Here is a 19,272-nt window from a genome sequence, read left to right on the forward strand (position 1 = left end):
TTCATAGGATAAACATTTCCATTGCCATAAGGAAAACAGGGTTAACAGGACCAAAACAGTTCCTAAAACCCAAAGGACAAACTCCATTAGATTTCAGTCTGAGAGTCATTAACAAAATGACATTGCATTCTTGGGGCATGAGAGAGTGGGAGTCTAACCCATCCTAAGGGACTTTGCAGCAGCCTTTTCCTCTCTAAATGCTGTGGTGAGTGTTCCAACATATTCACACATTGGGGAGACCACATTCCCAGCCCTAGCCACCTCAATCATCAGGGCAGCACTCAGATTCCCTTCCATCCCCAGGAACATGCTCAAACCCTTCAGAACAGTGGGGTGGTGGCAAGGATCTTCACATTCCCCAGGGAATGTGCTCTACATTCTTTGGGATCTGGAGAGGCAAAACTCTTCCAGAGCATTGAGGTGGAAGGCCCACCCTCAATGTATGAGGCAAACTCACCCTTTCCATGTCTGTGGGGCCACTCCACTCTCCCAGTCTGAGATCTCTTGACTTCAGACTTCAGCATCCTTGGTTCTGTCTTTGATGAAAATTTTCCTTCAATTTGTTCTTTGTTTGTCCCCTCCAGTTCAGACTGGCAGCAGCTCTGTCTATAAAGATTGCACAAAAATTCTGTTGGCTTCACATGAAATACACAGGGATCAAAGCCATCAGACAGTAGGACTTTCCAGAAATCCTCTCTGGATAACTCCATCTCCAATCTTGGCTTGTACTGAAATGGCAGCTGGGTTCCATGTTTAGTTAAATCCTCATGTTGAGCTGTAGCTTCTAGGTATCAGCCCCTGAAAGCCTAGAGATTTTCAGACCATCAATTTCTGGTTTCTTTGAAACCAAGAGTTCATTTCTCAGCTTATCTCTGTCCTCTTGCATTTTACAATAAGCTGCAAGTAAAAGCCAGGCTACTTCTTCTACATTTTGCTTGGAGATCTCATCAGCCAAACATTCCATTTTGTTGCTTTCAAATTCTGCCTTTGATCCAACACCAGGGTTCAAAATTGCCAAATTCTCTGCCACATTAAAACAGGGATCACCTTCCTTCCAGCTTGTGACAACATATTCATCATTTCTTCTCAAGGCCTCATCAAAAGTATATTTAGAGTCCATATTTCCACAGTCTCTTCAAAGCAGTTTAGACCTTTTCTATCAAGAAGCCCCTCACAATTCTTCCAGAATCTTCCCCTTATCCATTTAAAATGCCATTCCAACATGTTTGGTATTTGCAAACTCAGCAGCACCCCACTTCTGGTACCAAAATCTGTTCTAGTTTGCTAATGCTGCCAGAATGCAAAACACCAGAAATGGATTGCCTATTATAAAAGGGGGTTTATTTCATTACACAGTTACAGTCTTAAGGCCATAAGGTGTCCAAGGTAACACATCAGCAATTGGGTTCCTTCATTGGAGGATGGCCAATGGTGTCTGGAAAGCCTCTCTTAGCCAAGAAGGCACATGGCTGGTGTCTGCAGCAACTTTCTGGTTTCAAAATGGCTTTCTCCCAGGACATTCCTCTCTAGGCTGCAGTTCCTCAAAAATGTTGCTCTTTGGGTGTTTGTCCTCTCTTAGCTTCTCTGGAGCAAGAATCTGCTTTCAATGGCTGTTTTCAAACTGTCTCTCAACTGCAGCTACTCTCTTGGCTTCTGTGCTTTCTTCAAAGTGTCCCTCTTGGATGTTGCTCCTCTTCAAATTGTCACTCTCAGCTGCTCTGTGTTCCTTCTATATGTCAGCTCATTTATATGGTTCTGGTGATTTAATTTAGACCCACCCTGAATGACTGGGGTAACAACTCCATGGAAATTATCCAATCAGAGTCATCACCCACAGTTGGGTAGGGCACATCTCCATGGAAACACTCAAAGAATTACAATCCAATCGACAGCAATAACTCTGCCCACACAAGATTACATCAAAGATAATGGAGCTTTGTGGGACACAATACATCCAAACCAGCACAGTATGTGAAGGAAAGGATATAAGGAAACATTGATAAAACTGCTTTGTAAAACCATTTGGTACAATATTAGCAAGTTTAGACTATTTAGATTGCAGTAACCAAAAATATTTAAAGTTGGTGCTGAGAGCAGCAAAGATTTCCCACTTCAGTCACATGTCAATTTTGTGTTAGCTATGACTTTGGTGCATATTCTTTGTTCAAATTCTCTTCCCGCATATGACCACATTCAATGCCCAAGCTATTAGAGTGACTGCATATGGAACTCACTGGTTCTTATGTCAGAAAGGGAAGGTATTACAATGAAGTCCTCATTAATTGGCTCTTAAACTTAAATTCATTGATTTGATAATATTTTATTGGTCAAAGAATGTCTACTGACCCAGACTGCTATTAAGGAATTAAGACTCAATCTTTCAGTCCTCAAAAGATTCAGCCAAGAGACTTCCAGAAGATGGCAGGGAAGAGAGACAGGGCAAAAAAAAAAAAATCATCCTCATGAAAAATACTAGATAAAAGACAGAAAGTGAGCCTGAACACCAGTTCCAGCAATGCACCAGTTGGACAAGATCTGCTAAATCCACAGGGACCATGCACTTGGTGAAACCAGGAGTCTGCTTTCTGAAATGAGTGAGTAAGCCTGCTGAATAACTGGCAGCAATGCTGCAGTCTGCAGAAGCTGTGGGTTGGTGTATTGAGTTGGGCTAGTTTTAAAAACCCAAAGGCAGCTGTGGATACAACACAAGAACCACACAGTGAAGTGCAGAGGGAACTGCTTCTTCACAACCTGTAGGAATGCCTCAGTATCTGGCATGGATGATAGCCTTTCATGCACATGCTGCTAATTTTCTCAGAGATAGGAAGGCAGAGTTTAGCCAAAAAGAAAAAATACTGATGCTCACAACAGCCATCTTCCTGGCAGGCTGGAACTCACCTACCTAGTGCAAGCACCACAGTCTAGAGCTGCACCAAAAACCCAGTGTGATGGGAAGCATCTCCAGCAAAACACACACATGCCCCAATATCTGCTATGGACAATAGACTTTTGTGCACCCACAGCTAGTTTTCCTGGAGCTGGGAATGTGGAGCTGTGCAAAAAGGGGGAAATTATAATGCCACACACCACCACCCTTTCAGCAGGCTGGGAATGCCACTACATGTCCCTGTGACCCAGAAATTCCTTTGGGGGATGGTGATAACTTGTGACTTAGCTGCCTTCCCTCAGCAGAGGCCCTAGGAGGGCATGGCTTGGAAGAGGGACACACTTGGAAGCCCCAGTGACCATACACAAATACCAAGGAGTTGTGGATCAGTGGCAAAGACAAACTGTGGTGAGACTGAGCTGAAGGTTTAGAATCTTGCAACAGCTATAAATCTCAAGGAACACCTGGGAGGTTTGATTACTAAAGTCACCCTCCCTCCCTAAACACTAAGACACATACTCCACATTCAGGGCATGAAGCACCAATGACACACACATACTCAGTGCACCAATTGGACCTCCACAAGATTCAGAACCCCACTCACCACAAAGAAAATGTTGGGAAAACTGGCTTGAGGTGAAAAGTTGGCTCACAGATTTCACATGCTAGTTAGAGAAAGTGTATGCCAGTATGCTGTAGATCTGACAAATTACAGATAAGTGTTTTAATAATCCTACATATCCTAAAAGAACCCTATCAAGTAAAGCAAATACAAAGAGGCCAAAAACAACAGAAAATTTTAAAGCCTATGAAAAATGCAGACAATATGGATAAGCCAAATCCAAAAAAGCAAATCAAAAGATCAGAGGAGACACAGTACATGCAGCAATTAATCAAAGAACTAAAGATAAACAATGAGAGCATGGCACAGGATATAAAGGACATGAAGGAGACCTTAGAAGAGAATTAAGAAGAAATTGCAAGAGTAGAAAAAAAAAGATGATCTTATGGAAATAAAATAATCTGTTGACCAAATTAAAAAGATTCTCAATATTCATAGTACAAGAATAGAGGAAGCTGAACAGTGAATAAGCAAGTTCAAGGACAATGAAACAGAAAATGAAAGAAAAAAAGAAAGAATGGGGAAAAATTAAAAAAAACAAAACAAAATGGACTTTGCAAATATGATACATAATGTAAAACATCCAAATATAATACTCATTGGTGTTCCAGAAGGGGAAGAGAAGGGTAAAGGTTTAGGCAGAGTATTCAAAGAAATTGTTGGGGAAAACTTCCCAAACCTTTACACAGCATAAATACACAAATCATAAAGGCCCAGCAAACTCCAAATAGAATGAATCCAAATAAACAACTCAAAGAAAAGTTATATTCAGATTCTAAATTACTGAAGAGAAGGAGCAAGTTCTGAAAGAATCAAGAGAAAAGCAATTCTCCATTTAAAAATGAAGTTGGATAAGACTAAGTAGTGACTACTCAGAAGGCACCATGGAGGTGAGAAGGCAGTGGCATGACATATTTAAAATTCTGAGAGAGAAAAATTGCCAAGAATTCTTTATCTTTGTTTATTTTTCACAAACAAATGCTGAGAGAATTTGCTAAAAAGAGGTCTGCCCTGCTTGAAATCCTAAAGGGAGCCCTACCAACAGAGAAACAAACAAAAGAGGGAGTGAGATGGAGAATCATTCAGTACTAAAGAGATTCAAATCACCAGGAAACACATTCTTCTCCAACACTCACAGAAATTTCTCCAGAATAGATCATAGGCATCAATAAATTTATAAAATTTGAAATTATTCAAAGTACATTCTCTGACCACAAAAGAATACAATTAGAATTCAATAACCATCAGAGACTTAGAAAATTTACAAATAGCTGGAGGTTAAACAACACACTCCTAAACAATCAGTGGGTTAAAGAAGAAATAGCAAGAGGAATGGCTGAATATATAGGCAAAAATGAAAATGAGAACACAATATATCAAAACCTATGGGATGGAGCACAAGTACTGTATGATGTAAATGCATATATTATAAAAGAAGAAAGAGCTAAAATCAAAGAAATAACAGACCAACTGAAGAAGCTAGAAAATGAACATCAAACTAATCCTAAACCAAGAAGAAGAAAAGAAATAACAAGGATTAAAGCAGAAATAAATGACATAGAGAACAAAAAGACAATAGAGAGAATAAATCACAAAAAAAGTTGGTTCTTTGAGAAGATCAAAAAGATTGACAAGCCCCTAGGTAGACTGACAAATCATAAAGAAAGGACCCATATAAACAAAACAATGAATGAGAAAGGTGACATTACTATAGATACAAAGAAATTAAAAAATTATGAGGATACTATGAAGAGCAGTACACCAACAAACTGGATAATATAAAGGAAATGGACAATTTCATGGAAAAATATGAACAAACTAGACTGACCAGAGAAGAAATAGAAGACCTCAACGAGCCTATCACAAGTAAAGTGATCCAATCAGTCATCAAAAATCTTCCCACAATTCAATGCCCAGGGCCAGATGGCTTCACAGGGGAATTCTACCAAACTCCAAAAAGAACTGACACCAATCTTACTTCAACTCTTTCAAAACTTTGAAGAAAATAGACAACTATATATTTTATTTCATTATCAATATATCTATCTTTGGGCCAGTTCCATGCTATTTTGACTACTGTGGCTTTCAAGTCAGGAAATATAAGTCCTCCCACTTCATTCCATTTTTTTTTTTTAAAGAAGATATGGGTTTATTGGGTAGAAATTGAATTTAAATATACTTCTGCAAGTAAAGTAGTTATTTTAGGTTAGTTGTCTTTATTCCCTTGTTTTGGTTTGTTTGAAATGTTTTTTTAATTGTATGGGTTTTTTTTTTTCTTCATTTTTATCGAGATTGTTCAGAAGCCATACAATTATCCAAAGATCAAAAGTGTACAATCAGTTGCCCCTGGGTACCCTCATACAACTGTGCATCCATCACACTTAAATTTTGTTCAATTTTTAGAAACTTTTCATTACTCCAGACAAGAAATAAAGTGAAAGATGAAAAAAGAGAAAAAGAAAACTCTAATCCACCCCTATCCCTAACCAACCCCCCTCAATTGTTGACTTGAAGTATTGGTATAGTACATTTGTTACTGTTTATGAAAAAATGTTGAAATACTACTAACTGTAGTATATAGTTTGTAATAGGTATATAGTTCTTCCCTATATGCCCCTCTATTATTAACTTCTAATTGTATTGTGATACATTTGTTCTGCTTCATGGAAGCGATTTCTAGTATTTGTACAGTTGATCATGAACATTGCCCACCATAAGATTCAGTTTTATACATTCCCATCTTTTGACCTCCAACTTTTCTTCTGGTGACATACATGACTCTGAGCTTCCCCTTTCCACCTCATTCACAAACCATTTGGCACTGTTAGTTATTCTCACATCTTGCTACCAACACCCCTGTTCATTTCCAAACATTTTAGTTCATCCTAATTGAACATTCTGCTCATACTAAGCAACCACTCCCCATTCTTAAGCCTCATCCTATATCTTGGTACCTTATATTTCATGTCTATGAGTTTACACATTATAATTAGTTCCTATCAGTGAGACCCTGCAATAATTGCCCTTATGTGTCTGGCTTATTTCACTCAGTATATTACCCTTGAGGTTTTGTCATCAACCCATTTTTTTTTTAATATGGTTTTGTTCACTCACCATACATTCCATCCCAAGTAAATAATCAATGGTTCTCTGCATGGTCATACATTTATGTGTTCACCACCTTCACCACTATCTATATAAGGGCATCTGCATTTCTTCCACAAGGCAGGAGGGAGAGTCAAAGAAGGTAGAGAGGCAAAAGAAAGAGGAAAAAAAATGATAGCTAGGAAGCAGCAAAAGGAAAAATAACTTAAATCAAAGTAGAATAGAGAATCAGACAATACCACCAATGTCAAGTGTCTAACATGCCTCCCCTATCCCTGCCTCTTATCTGCATTCACCTTGGTATATCACCTTTGTTACATTAAAGGAAGCACAATACAATGATTCTATTAGTTACACTCTCTAGTTTATGCTGATTGCATCCCTCCCCCAATGCCTCCCCATTTTTAACACCTTGCAAGGTTGACATTTGCTTGTTCTCCCTCCTAAAAGAACATATTTGTACATTTTATCACAATTGTTGAATACTCTAGATTTCACCAAGTTACACAGTCCCAGTCATTATCTTTCCTCCTTTCTTGTGGTGTCTCACATGCTCCCCACCTTCCTCTCTCAACTGTATTCATAGTTACCTTTGTTCAGTGTACTTACATTGTTGTGCTACCATCTCCCAAAATTGTGTTCCAAACCACGCACTCCTGTCTTCTATCACCCTGTAGTGCTCCCTTTAGTATTTCCTGTAGGACAGGTGTCTTGTTCACAAAGTCTCTCATTGTCTGTTTGTCAGAAAATATTTTGAGCTCTCCGTCATATTTGAAGGACAGCTTTGCTGGATACAGGATTCTTGGTAGGTGGTTTTTCTCTTTCAATATCTTAAATATATCACACCACTTCCTTCTTGTCTCCATGGTTTCTGCTGAGAGATACGCACATAATCTTATTAAGCTTCCTTTGTATGTAATGGATCGCTTTTCTCTTGCTGCTTTCAGGATTCTCTCTTTGTCTTTGACATTTGATAATCTGATTATTAAGTGTCTTGGCATAGGCCTATTCATATCCCTTCTGTTTGGAGTACGCTGCACTTCTTGGATCTGTAATTTTATGTCTTTCATAAGAGATGGGAAATTTTCATTAATTGTTTCCTCTATTATTGCTTCTGCCCCCTTTCCCTTCTCTTCTCCTTCTGGGACACCAATGATACATACATTATTGTACTTTGTTTCATCCTTGAGTTCCCAGAGACGTGCTCATATTTTTTCATTCATTTCTCCATCTGCTCCTTTGAGTGTAGGCCTTCAGGTGTTTTGTTCTCCAGTTCCTGAGTGTTTTCTTCTGCCTCTTGAGATCTGCTGTTGTATGTTTCCATTGTGTCTTTCATCTCTTGTGTTGTGCCTTTCATTTCCATAGATTCTACTAGTTGTTTTTTTGAACTTTTGATTTCTGCCATATACATGCCCAGTGCTTCCTTTACAGCCTCTATCTCTTTTGCAATATCTTCTCTAAACTTTTTGAATTGATTTAGCATTAGTTGTTTAAATTCCTGTATCTCAGTTGAAGTGTACGTTTGTTCCTTTGACTGGGCCATAACTTTGTTTTTCTTAGTGTAGGTTGTAATTTTCTGTTGTCTAGGCATGGTTTCCTTGGTTATCCAAACCAGGTTTTCCCAGACCAGAACAGGCTCAGTTCCCAGAGGGAAGAAATAGTCAGTATCTGGTTTCCCTGACCGTGTGTCTTAGAAAATTGCTCCAACCTTTGATGCCTTGGGTCACTGTGCTTTTCTACCCAGCAGGTGATACCTGTTAGCCTATAATTCTTGACTGGTGTGAGGAGGTATGGCTGTATTCCCCCAGGCTCTGGGGTCTAGTTCTGAATGGAAAGGGCCCCATCTCTTTCCTCCTAGAGAAGACAGACCCCTCAGGTGGAGGTCATTAGCATTTCAATGGTCTCACTCTGCTTGTGCTGTCTCCACCCTTCCCCTAATCACAGTCTTGGAAACAAAATGACTGGGGCTTTCTCCACTGAGCCAAAAAAGAAACAGACAGTCCCCTTCAGGCCCAGTCCAAGGTGACCCTCCAGCTCTCCCAGGTCAATCATCACCCAAAGTGTCTGTCTGTGTTTTGGGGATGTGTACCTGTAGTGAGCAGTTCACACTCACTATTTAAAACCCCAGTTGGAGCTCAGCTGAGCTATATTCACTTGCTGGGAGAGAGCTTCTCTCTGGCACCACGTGGGTTTGCAGCTCGGGCTATGGGGGAGGGGGTCTCACAACTTGGTTCCGCAGGTTTTACTTACAGATTTTATGCTGTGTTCTCGGGCATTCCTCCCAATTCAGGTTGGTGTATGATGAGTGGATGGTCTTGTTTGTTCCCCCGCAGTTATTCTGGATTATTTACTAGTTGCTTCTGTTTTTTTGTAGTTGTTTCAGGGGGACTACTTAGCTTCCACTCCTCTCTATGCTGCCATCTTGCCCGATTTTTTTTTCACTTCATTCTTTTTAAGCATTTTTTTTTTTTGCAATTCAAGTTCCCTCTCTCTTCCAAATAAATTTGATAGCTAGTTTTCCAAGTCTGCAAAATAGTTTGTTGAATTTTTTTCTAGTGCACTGAATAAGTAAATCAATTTGTGTAGAATTGACATCTTAATGATATTTAGCCTTCCTATCCATGAACATGGGGTATCTTCCCACTTATATAGGCCCTCTTTGATCTCTTTAAATAAAGTTTTGTAATTTTCTGTGTAGAGGGTCTTTACATCCTTGGTTAAGTTTCTTCCTAGGTACTTGATTCTTCTGTGAATGGATTTTTTTGTTGTTGATTGTCTATTCAGTTAACCACTACTAGTATAAAGGAACATTACTGATTTTTGCACATTAATCTTGTATCCCTCACATTTTGCTGAATTTATTAGCTCAAGCATCTATGTTGTCAATTTTGCAGAATTCTCCAAATATACATTCATATCATCTAAAATTAATGAAAGTTTTACTTCCTCCTCTCTAATTTGGATGCATTTATTTCTTTTACTTGCTGTATTGTTCTGGCTGGAACTTCTAGCACAATGTTGAATAGTAGTGGTGACATTGTGAATCTTATCTTATTCCCAATCTTAAGGGAAGGATTTCATTTTCTCACCACTGAGGACCATGATGCCTTTGGGTTTTTCACATATGCCCTTTATCATGTTGAAGAAGTTTCCTTCAATTCTGACATTTTGAATATTTTTCTTTTCACAAAGGGATGCTGAATTTTGTCAAATTCTTTTGCAGCATCTATCAACTTATCATTTGTTTTCTCCCCTTCAATATGTTTATGTGTTGTATTTCTTTGACTGATTTTCTTATGTTGAATCACCTTTGTGTACCTGGAATGAGCCCCACTTGGCTGTGTGTATAATTCCTTTAATGTGCCTTTGGATTCAATTTGCAATATTTTGTTGAGAATTTTTACATCTATATTCATTAGGGATCTTTGCCAGTAGTCTTCTTTTCTTGCAGTATCTTAATCTAGTTTTAGTGATAGAGTGATGTTAGCTTCATAAAATTAATTAAGTACCAATCTTTCGTCAATATTTTGAAAGAATTTGAGCATGAATGGTGCCAGTTCTTTTTTGTGTGCTTTGTAAAATTCCCCTGTAAACAAATCTGACCCTTGGTTTTTATTTGGAAGAAGATGCTTGATGACTGATTGTATCTCTTGTGATTTGTTTACAGAGATATCCAATTTCTTCTCAGGTCAGTCTAAGTTTGTTTCCAGGAAACTATCCATTTCTTCTAAGTCATCTAGATTGTGGGCATACAGTTGTTCATAGTATCCCCTTATGATTTTTTAAAAATTTCTTTGAGATCCATAATAATGACTGCTCTCTCATTTCTGATTTTATTTGGCTCTTCTTTCTTTTGTCTTTGACAGTCTAGTAAGGGTTTGTCAATCTTATTGATCTCAAAGAAACAACTTTTGTTTTCATTTATTCCTTCTATTGTTTTTTGTTCTTCAGATCTTTTATTTCTGCTTATATCTTCATTTATTTTGTTCTACTTGCATTATTGTTAAATTGCTCTTCATTCCCTAGTTTATTCTTTTGTTCAGTTAGGTCTTTAGTTTTAACTCCAACTTCCTTTTTTATGTATGCATTTGGAGTTATCAATATCTCACTCAGCACCTCCTTCACTGCATCCCATAAGTTTCATATGTTGTGTTCTCATTTGCATTTTTCCAGTTATTTACTGATTTCTTTTGCAATTTCTTTTTTTACCCTCTGATTGTTGAAGAGCATGTTGTTTAACCCCCAATATATATTTTTACTTGCAATTTTATTCAGGTATAATCACACACTATAATATCATACAAAGTGTACAATCAATTGTTCACAGTATCATCATATAGTTGAGTATTCATCACCAGCATCAATTTTTGAACATTCTCATTGCTCCAAAAAATAGTAAAAACTAAAATTAAAATAAGAATAAAAATAAAAGTAAAAAGAACATCCAAAACAACCCATGCCTCCCCATACTCCCCTACTATTCATTTACTTTTGGTTCCTATTTTTCTACTCATCTGTCCATACAGTGTATAAAGGGAGTGTGAGCCACAAGGACTTCTACAATCACACAATCACACTGTATAAGCTATAAAGTTATACAATTTTCTTCAAGAAACAAGACTACTGGTTTATAGTTCAACAGTTTCAGGTATTTCCCTCTAGCTATTCTAATACACTAAAAACTATGAAGGCATATCTCTATAATGCATAAGAATAATCCCCAGTATGACCTCTTGACACCATTCAGTAGCTTTCAGCCCTGGAAACTTTACTTTGTTTAATTTATCTTCCCCTTTTTGTTCAAGAAAGCTTTTTCAATACCATGATCCCTCATATTTGAAGGAGAGTTTTCTCAGATATAGGATCATTGGTTGGTGGTTTTTCTCTTTCAGTATCTTATATATATCACCCCCTTTCCTTCTTGCCTCCATGGCTTCTATTGAGAAATCCATAAATAGTCTTATCAAGCTTCCTTTGTATGTGATGCATCACTTTTCTTTTAGTGTTTTCAGGATTCTCTCTTTATCTTTGTCATTTCATAAACTGATTATTACATGCTTTGACCTAGGCCTATTCAGATCTACTCTGTTTGGGGTACAATGTGCTTTTGGATCCATAATTTTATGTTTTTCATAAGTGATGGGAAATTTTCATTATTTCCTCTATTATCATTTCTGCCCCTGTTCCCTTCTCTTCTTCTTCTGGGACACCCATGACATGTACATTCCTGCACTGTATGTTGCCATTCAATTTCCAGAGATGTTGCTCATATTTTTCCATTCTTTTTTCTATCTCTTCTTTGGTGTGTAGGCTTTCAGTTCTCTGGTTCTCCAGTTCCTGAATGTTTTCTTCTGCCTGTTGAGATCTGCTTTTGTATGTCACCATTGTGTCTTTCATCTCTTGTGTTGTGCCTGTCATTTCCATAGATTCTGCCAGTTGTTGTTTTTTTTTTTTTTTGAACTTTCTATTTCTATCTTATGCATATCCAGTATTTTTATTATATGTTTCATCTCTTTTGTCAGATCCAGACTTATCCCTAGGAATCATGTCCCATGTTAAATGGGAGATTTACACCTTACCACTATATATTTTTGAAAGTTCTTGTTCTTTGTTGGTTATTGATTTCAAGCTGCATTCCATTATGGTAAGAGGATGTGGTTTGAACGATTTCAGTCATTTTAAATTGAGACTGGTTTTGTGCCCCAACGTTTGATCTTTCCTGGAGAACATTCTGTGAGCACTAGATAAAATGTATATACTGTTATTTTGAATGCAATCACATATTTCTTCATATATATATAAAGTGTAATTCATTTATCATATTGATTTTGCATTTAAAACCTATTTCATCTGATGTTTCTATGGCTACCACTGTTTTCTTTGATTACAGTGTCTGTGGAATATTTTTTCCAACCTTTCACTTTCAATCTCTTTGTGCCACTAGGTCTAAGATAAGTCTCTTGTAAACAGCACATCAATGGATCATAAATTTTAATCCATTTAGTCAGTCTGTGCCTTTTAATTGGAGAGTTTAATCCATTCCCATTCAAATTCATTACTGTGAATGCAGTTTTTGAGCTAACCATCATATCCTTTTTTAGTTCTTTTTCCCTACTTCTCTTTTTTTCCTTTAAGTTATGCTTTCTAATACTCTTATGTTGTGTACCTTTCTCCGGATCTCTCTCTCCTGACTTTTCTCAGTGGGCAGAACTCCATTTAGTATTTCATGCAGGGTAGGTCTTTTGTCAACAAATTCTTTCAGCATGTGTTTGTCTGTGAAAATTTTAAACTCTCCTTCACTTTCAAAGTACAGCTTTGCTGGATAATGTATTCTTTGCTGGCAATTTTTGCTCTTTCAGAATTTTAAATATGTCATACCTCTGCCTTCTCACCTCCATGATGCCTGTTAAGTAGCAGTACTTAGTTTTACATCGTTTCCTTTTCATGTGGTGAATCACTTCCGTCTTGCTTTCAGGACTTTCTCCTTCTCTTCAGCATTTGACAATCTGATTAGTATATGCCTCAGAGAGGTTCTATTTGGATTTATTCTATTTGGAGTTTGTTGGGCTTCTTCTTTGCATATTTATGTCTTTTGTAAGGTGAGAAGACTTACCCAATTTTATCCTCAAATACTCCTCCTAACATTTTACTTTTCTCCTGGGACACCAGTTATTGTATTTGTGCACTTCATTTCTGTCCAAGCATATTTTTCTGGGGTGAATCATCTGTTACTGTGGTCATGGGGCCTTCTAAGGGTGGAGAGTCTGGAGGAAGGGTGTCAGAAATCCCACAAAATGAGGTGACTGGGGTACTTGGCAAAGTCCCAGGGGTTACTCCAGAGGTGGCCACTTCCATAGTGGTTGGAGTCAAGTCTCCAAGTGGATAATCACCTCCTGGGGAGGCAGAATCTACAGGACAGTGAACCATCACAGTTGGTTACCTCCAAGGGGGTGTTTTTACTGCTTGATGAGCCTAATATGCAGCATCTGTAGACTTCCTCTATTCTTCAGCCTCCTCTTACTCCAATTTCTTTTTCATTGCAATGTCATTGCAAAGCTCATCCAGTCTGCTATCCATGCGCCCAGGTTGAATTACTTCTGCATCTTTTTCAGTCATTTATATTTTTCCTGGGTTTTCTTTATTATTTTCTTTAATTCCTCAACTTTTTCAGCCATAAGTTCCTGAACAATGACATCTTCAACAGTTTCCACAGCTTCCCCTTTTTCACCACATTTCCATTTTGAGGTTTCAGTGGTCTCTTGAAGTTCTGAGTATTGAGAAGCACAATGTTTTTGAGAGAACCAGTCTGGAGGGTGGCCAGGTTCTGCAAAAGGCTTGATTGCTGTTAACTGATACCCAATTTTGATCTCCACACCTCATGACAGAAGATGCCAAACACAGGTTCTCCTGGATAGACCATGGCTCTGTGGGGCCAGTACTCAGCAGTTTGTTTGCCTGTTCCTGTTGCCATCTTGGCCCTGAAGTCTCTCTGCCTCATTTTTGAAAGAAAGTTTCACCTGATATATTTCTTGGTTGGCGGCTGTTTTCTTAAAGCACAATGAGCATTTCAACCCACTGTCTTCTTTCCCTCATTATTTCTGATGACAAATCAGCATTCAACCTTATTGGGACTTGCTTGTACATAACTCATTGCTTTTTTCTCAGAGCTTTCAAAAGTCTCTCCTTGTACTTTGTGTTCAGTAATGTTATCAATAAATGAAATGGTTTATTTTTCTTAATGCTTCTGAAGTTTGGTTGTTCTGAGCTAGTTGGCTGTGTACATTCATATTATTTATTAAGCTTGGGAAGTTCTCTGTCATTATTTCTTTGAATATTCCTACTTCACCTTTCTTTCCTATCCTTCTGGAACTCCTGTATTGCATACATTGGTACATTTGAAGATCTCTTAATTTCATGTTTCATAATTCTTATATTTGTTGCTCAACCCTATTCATTTCAATTGCTTGTCATCATGTTCAGATTCTTTCTTTGGCCAGCACCAATCTGTCCTTGAAACCTTTCAGAACACTTTTTATTTTTGTTATTGTGGTCTTCAACTTCAGTAGTTGTGTTGATTCCTTTTAAAATTTCTGTATCTTTACTAAGATTCTCATTTGCTCATTCATTGTTTCCCTTATATCCTTTAGTTCTTTCTCTGTATTTTCCTTCATGTTGAGCATTTTAAGATCATTTTTAAAGGATTTATTTGGCATGTCCACATTCTGGTATTCTTCATTGTTGGTTGCTGAATTTTTATCCTTTTCCTTTGGATGGGCCATCATTTCCTGTTTGTTTGTCTTGCACTCATTGCACACTGTGCATTTTAATATATTAATTCTGGTATTTATTCCCTGAAAATGTATGTTTCTTGGTTTTGTAACCAGCTGGTGATAAGAGAGAGATTTTATTGAGCATCATCCCCCCTATCAGGGATGCCTACAGAAAATGAATGCAGTGTGCATGTTTCCCCTTGTCAATCTGTGCCTATGTCTGTTCCTGTGCTTTTTCTTCTTAGTTGTTTTTGAGTTTCCCTATTTTCAGGAGTTTTTGTCCCCTGTTTCCCAGGAGACAGACATCCTGCTCATGGGTGTTTGAAGCCCACAAGCCATTGCTCCTGTATCACTGCCTTTATAATTCTTACATGTCTTTTATTACCTCAAGCAGCTATTGCCTCAAGAGCAAATTCTGAGCTGAGGGATGTGATGAAAAGGCTTTCACAGGTCTCTTCTGGGGAATCAGGTCCACTCAACCATGTCAACTGTATAGACTTGCTCCAAATTGCCCTGGGTAGAGGACAAAGTAAGTCACCAAGATCTTTCTTCACAGCTTTTCAAAGCTGAGTTCTCTTGGCTTGCCCAGAAAATGCACTCCTAACTGTCTCCTGCAAACCTGTGGAAGGCTAGTGTCTTCAGCTCACCTCTACCACTCAGGCTATTTTGAAAAAATGGCTGCCACCACTGCCTCTGTAGGTTGGTTTGAATCAATGGCCACAATTAGAGTGGGGTCTCAGCAATCAAAAGCCATTAATCAAAAGCTGTGATCAGTGCTTTGTTGTGCCCTCACTTGGTCTTGGCAAAGATTTTCATATCCCTTTATGTCACCAGCAACCTTGTCAAGGGTTGGAACCTTTGTGGAGTGCAGCAAGAGTGGGATACATGTGACAGTAACCACCTTGAGATAAGAGCAATTTTCTTTTCTTTACTGTAATTTGTCAGACTCTTACTCCTGCTCTTCCCTGGATGTTGTACAGTATTCCTCTCATTTTTGGAGATTCAAAATAGCTGTTTCAGACAGGTTCTATCTGTTTAATAGTTGTTATGCTGGGAAGACTGAGTCTTGGTACTCACTATTCTGCTTCTCACTATCCACTTGTCACATGCATGTTTTTTTGATCCAGCAATTTATCTCCTACATGCTCAAGAAAAATGAGTGTCTAGGTCCACCAACTCAAGTATAGCAATTTTAAAGGAAATTTATTTTTCACAATAGCTAAAACATGAAAATAAACACAATGTCAAATATTAGGAGAAAGAAGACCTACAATATGGGCAATAAATTTTGTGGAACACTCCTAGCAAAACAAATCAACCCCAGCCAAAAATTACACATATATATTTATGTGTTTGTGTGTGTGTGTGTGTATATATATATCAAAAGAAGTCAATTACAAAAGAACACATACTATATGACTCTATTTATATGGACATTGAGTATTCATAATAGTGTCTGACATCAAAAAATGGATACTTATGGAAGCATTAAACAAAGAGCAAAGAAATATATATTCAGACAAACTAAAGCAGAGAAAGTTCAAAACTATCAACTGGATGATACAAAAAATGTTAATTGACGGTTTTCAGGCTGAGGGAAATCATTCCAGATGGATACACTGTATGCAGCAAGAAATGAAGGACAATGAAAGGGTAAATATGTGGGTTCAGGAAGTCAAGAAAATATAACTTGCTAAAGTGCACACAACCCTTAAGTTGTACATCTTTCCTAGAAACATAGGCTGTTTGGCTCTTGAGGCAGCCAGATTAACCACAATTATTTGCCATCCTCTGTAAGGGGGTGTTGAGGGAGGGGAAGCCCTCTGTGGGAAAGTTTGAATAGAATGAAACAAAATTACTCTTAAGTACTCAGAACTGTGATAGTGACATACAATCATGAAATTTATTTTTATATGTCATCTAAATGCATATTTAAAAACAATCACCTTTAAAATAAATCCAGGGCCATGTGGAACAATATCCAGATATTTATTTGGATAATTGTTCATATGAGTGATCTGTCAACTAATGATGGAAACAAGATAGAATGTAATAAGTTGGAGATCAATTTTGAAATCTCTAGGGTAATATCTAAAATAATTGAGATAAGATTTTATAACTGAAAATCTACTAGATGGTAAAAAAGGAAAAATACACTTTATCAACTCAATAGAAGAAATATTGTACAGAGAAAAGGTAGGACAAATAGCAAACCAAAAGCATGAGAGCAGACAGAAATTCAACACGTGCTACTAATGACATTAAATTTAAATGAACTGAATGACCCAATTATAACACAAAATTTGTCAATTGGAATGAAAAACTAAAATATCCAACTATAAACTTTTCATAAGTAATAATACTTACAATAAGCAGAAAAATATACATCAAAAATAAAATTTTAAACAAGATGGCAAAATATATAATGCAAAACAAGCCCCTCCCCCCAAAAAAAGTCATTAAAACTATGTGGCTAAATTCTAGTAAAAAAATGTAGACCAGATATAGGAAGTATGGCTCCATATAGAGAGATTTTTTTTCATGATAAGGAAGTTGATTTAATAGGAAGATTTAACAATTACAAATTTGTATGCACTTATGACATAACTGCAAACATACTGCAAGAAATGACATATCACAAAGGAGAAATTTTTAAATTCCAATATCACAGTTGGAGATATGAATAAAATCTAATTATTATCCACAACACTTGAATAACACAATGGGCTAACTTGTCTTAAATAGGACATACAAATTATTGCTCTCTGGGTACATAATTTTTTTCAAGTACATTTTTGGCATATATCAAAATAGTCCATTTACTAAGCCATACATCATGTTCCAGTTGTTAAAATTATAATGACTATGTTGTCTGAGCATAGCTGAATAAAACTAGAAATCAATGACAGAAATGTAATTGGAATTTCTAAGAATCATGGAAGATATTTTGCTTTCCTAGAGTCATCTCAAGACAATTAGCCATTTCAAATTACAACAGTGCTCTTATTTTTATGCCAAGGTTTACATACCAAGGGGTTTTTTCTAGTGCTATTGCTTCCCTACATTTTAAACTAAAACTGAAAAAAGATGGCTTGGTTATAAAACAGAATGATTACTGCCATGATCTTAATCATCTCAGTTTCCCCCTCACCCTTGCCTGCACCTGGAACATGACTGGATCCTTACCAGAAACCCTGCCTTTTGTCTCCAGTGTAAGAGAAGACAGTATTAACTTGTTTGTGTTTGATGTTATGGTTTTCTTCTTTTCCTTATCTTTACCCCCCTCCAAGAATCACTCCAACTCTCTCCTGCTCTGCTATTTTCTAATAAAACTGGAATAGAGAATACTGATAGGGATGGTACTTACACAATGAGACCAAGCCAATGTATTATTTATTTTTCATTGAATTGAAAACCTCAGTCCCAGCAGTTTTAAGCAGAAATGATAATTGTTAATGAAAGTTCAGAGTGATTGGATTACAGTGCCTAGTGGAATGGATGCCAGCAAAACTGGGGGGCTCCTCTTGCTGCCCAAAGTTTCAATATGAAGAATACTAATTTAAATATTTAAATACATTTAATTTTGTTTGTTAAATACATTTAATTTAATTTAAATATTTAAATACATTTAATAATTAAATATTTAAATACATTTAATTTAAATACATTTAATTTTGTAAAATAAATATTTTATTGTCATTGCAGTTTAATTAATACCACAGATATTTGCCTATTATCTTCTCTTTGCTAACTTCTGTGCTACATATTCAGGTGGTACAAAGTAAATAAGTGAATCCTTGTCATGAAAATAAGATATATACATGAGCCCTTATGTTTCAGGTGTAATTTCTCGTAGTATATTTTGAAAGAAAATATAAGCATTTTTTGGACATTCCTACACACAGCTTCTAGCCCTTTCTGTGCATAATTCACCCCTAAATATTTTGAAATATTGACCTAACTTTAAGTATACTAAGTTTTATATGGATGTGTGGATTAAACAAATAAATGGAAAATTATACCAATAATTCTTTATATTGAAAATACATTCTTTACATATGCATTAAAATAAATGATATTTTATTTTAGATTTGTGGGATGGGAGCACCTGTGCAGTATTCTAGTTACCCCTGGAAAACTTTGCTGTGCAGAGATCCTCTTGCCACTTGGCAATCTACAAGTAAAGAAATGATCTAAGTTTTAAAATCTATATATACATCATTTCAGAACACTTTATCATGTCATAATCTTTTTAAAAGAAAATACCATTATCAAATGAAGAGCCCTGGATTTTCCTCTTACATCTTTTTGTGTTTAAAAACAATAGTACTATGGGTTTAGGATGGAAGAAATGTAAGTGCTGAAGGTATCACATAATTGCTTTTGTC

The 19,272-nt window shown here is 36.8% G+C and overlaps 1 protein-coding gene across 1 annotated transcript in view; it reads right to left on the bottom strand.

The window, feature by feature from the left end:
• LOC119533089 (putative zinc finger protein 705E) overlaps window positions 1–19,272 on the bottom strand; it is a 244,432-nt gene that overhangs the window by 169,912 nt on the left and 55,248 nt on the right. Inside the window, exon 6 of the mRNA XM_037835207.1 lies at window positions 13,347–13,522. Within this exon, the coding sequence (XP_037691135.1) occupies window positions 13,347–13,522 (176 nt within the window). The remainder of the gene's footprint in view (window positions 1–13,346; window positions 13,523–19,272) is intronic.

This window comes from Choloepus didactylus, chromosome 4 (assembly GCF_015220235.1).
Source record: "Choloepus didactylus isolate mChoDid1 chromosome 4, mChoDid1.pri, whole genome shotgun sequence".
In the NCBI taxonomy this organism is placed as follows: Eukaryota; Metazoa; Chordata; class Mammalia; order Pilosa; family Megalonychidae; genus Choloepus; species Choloepus didactylus.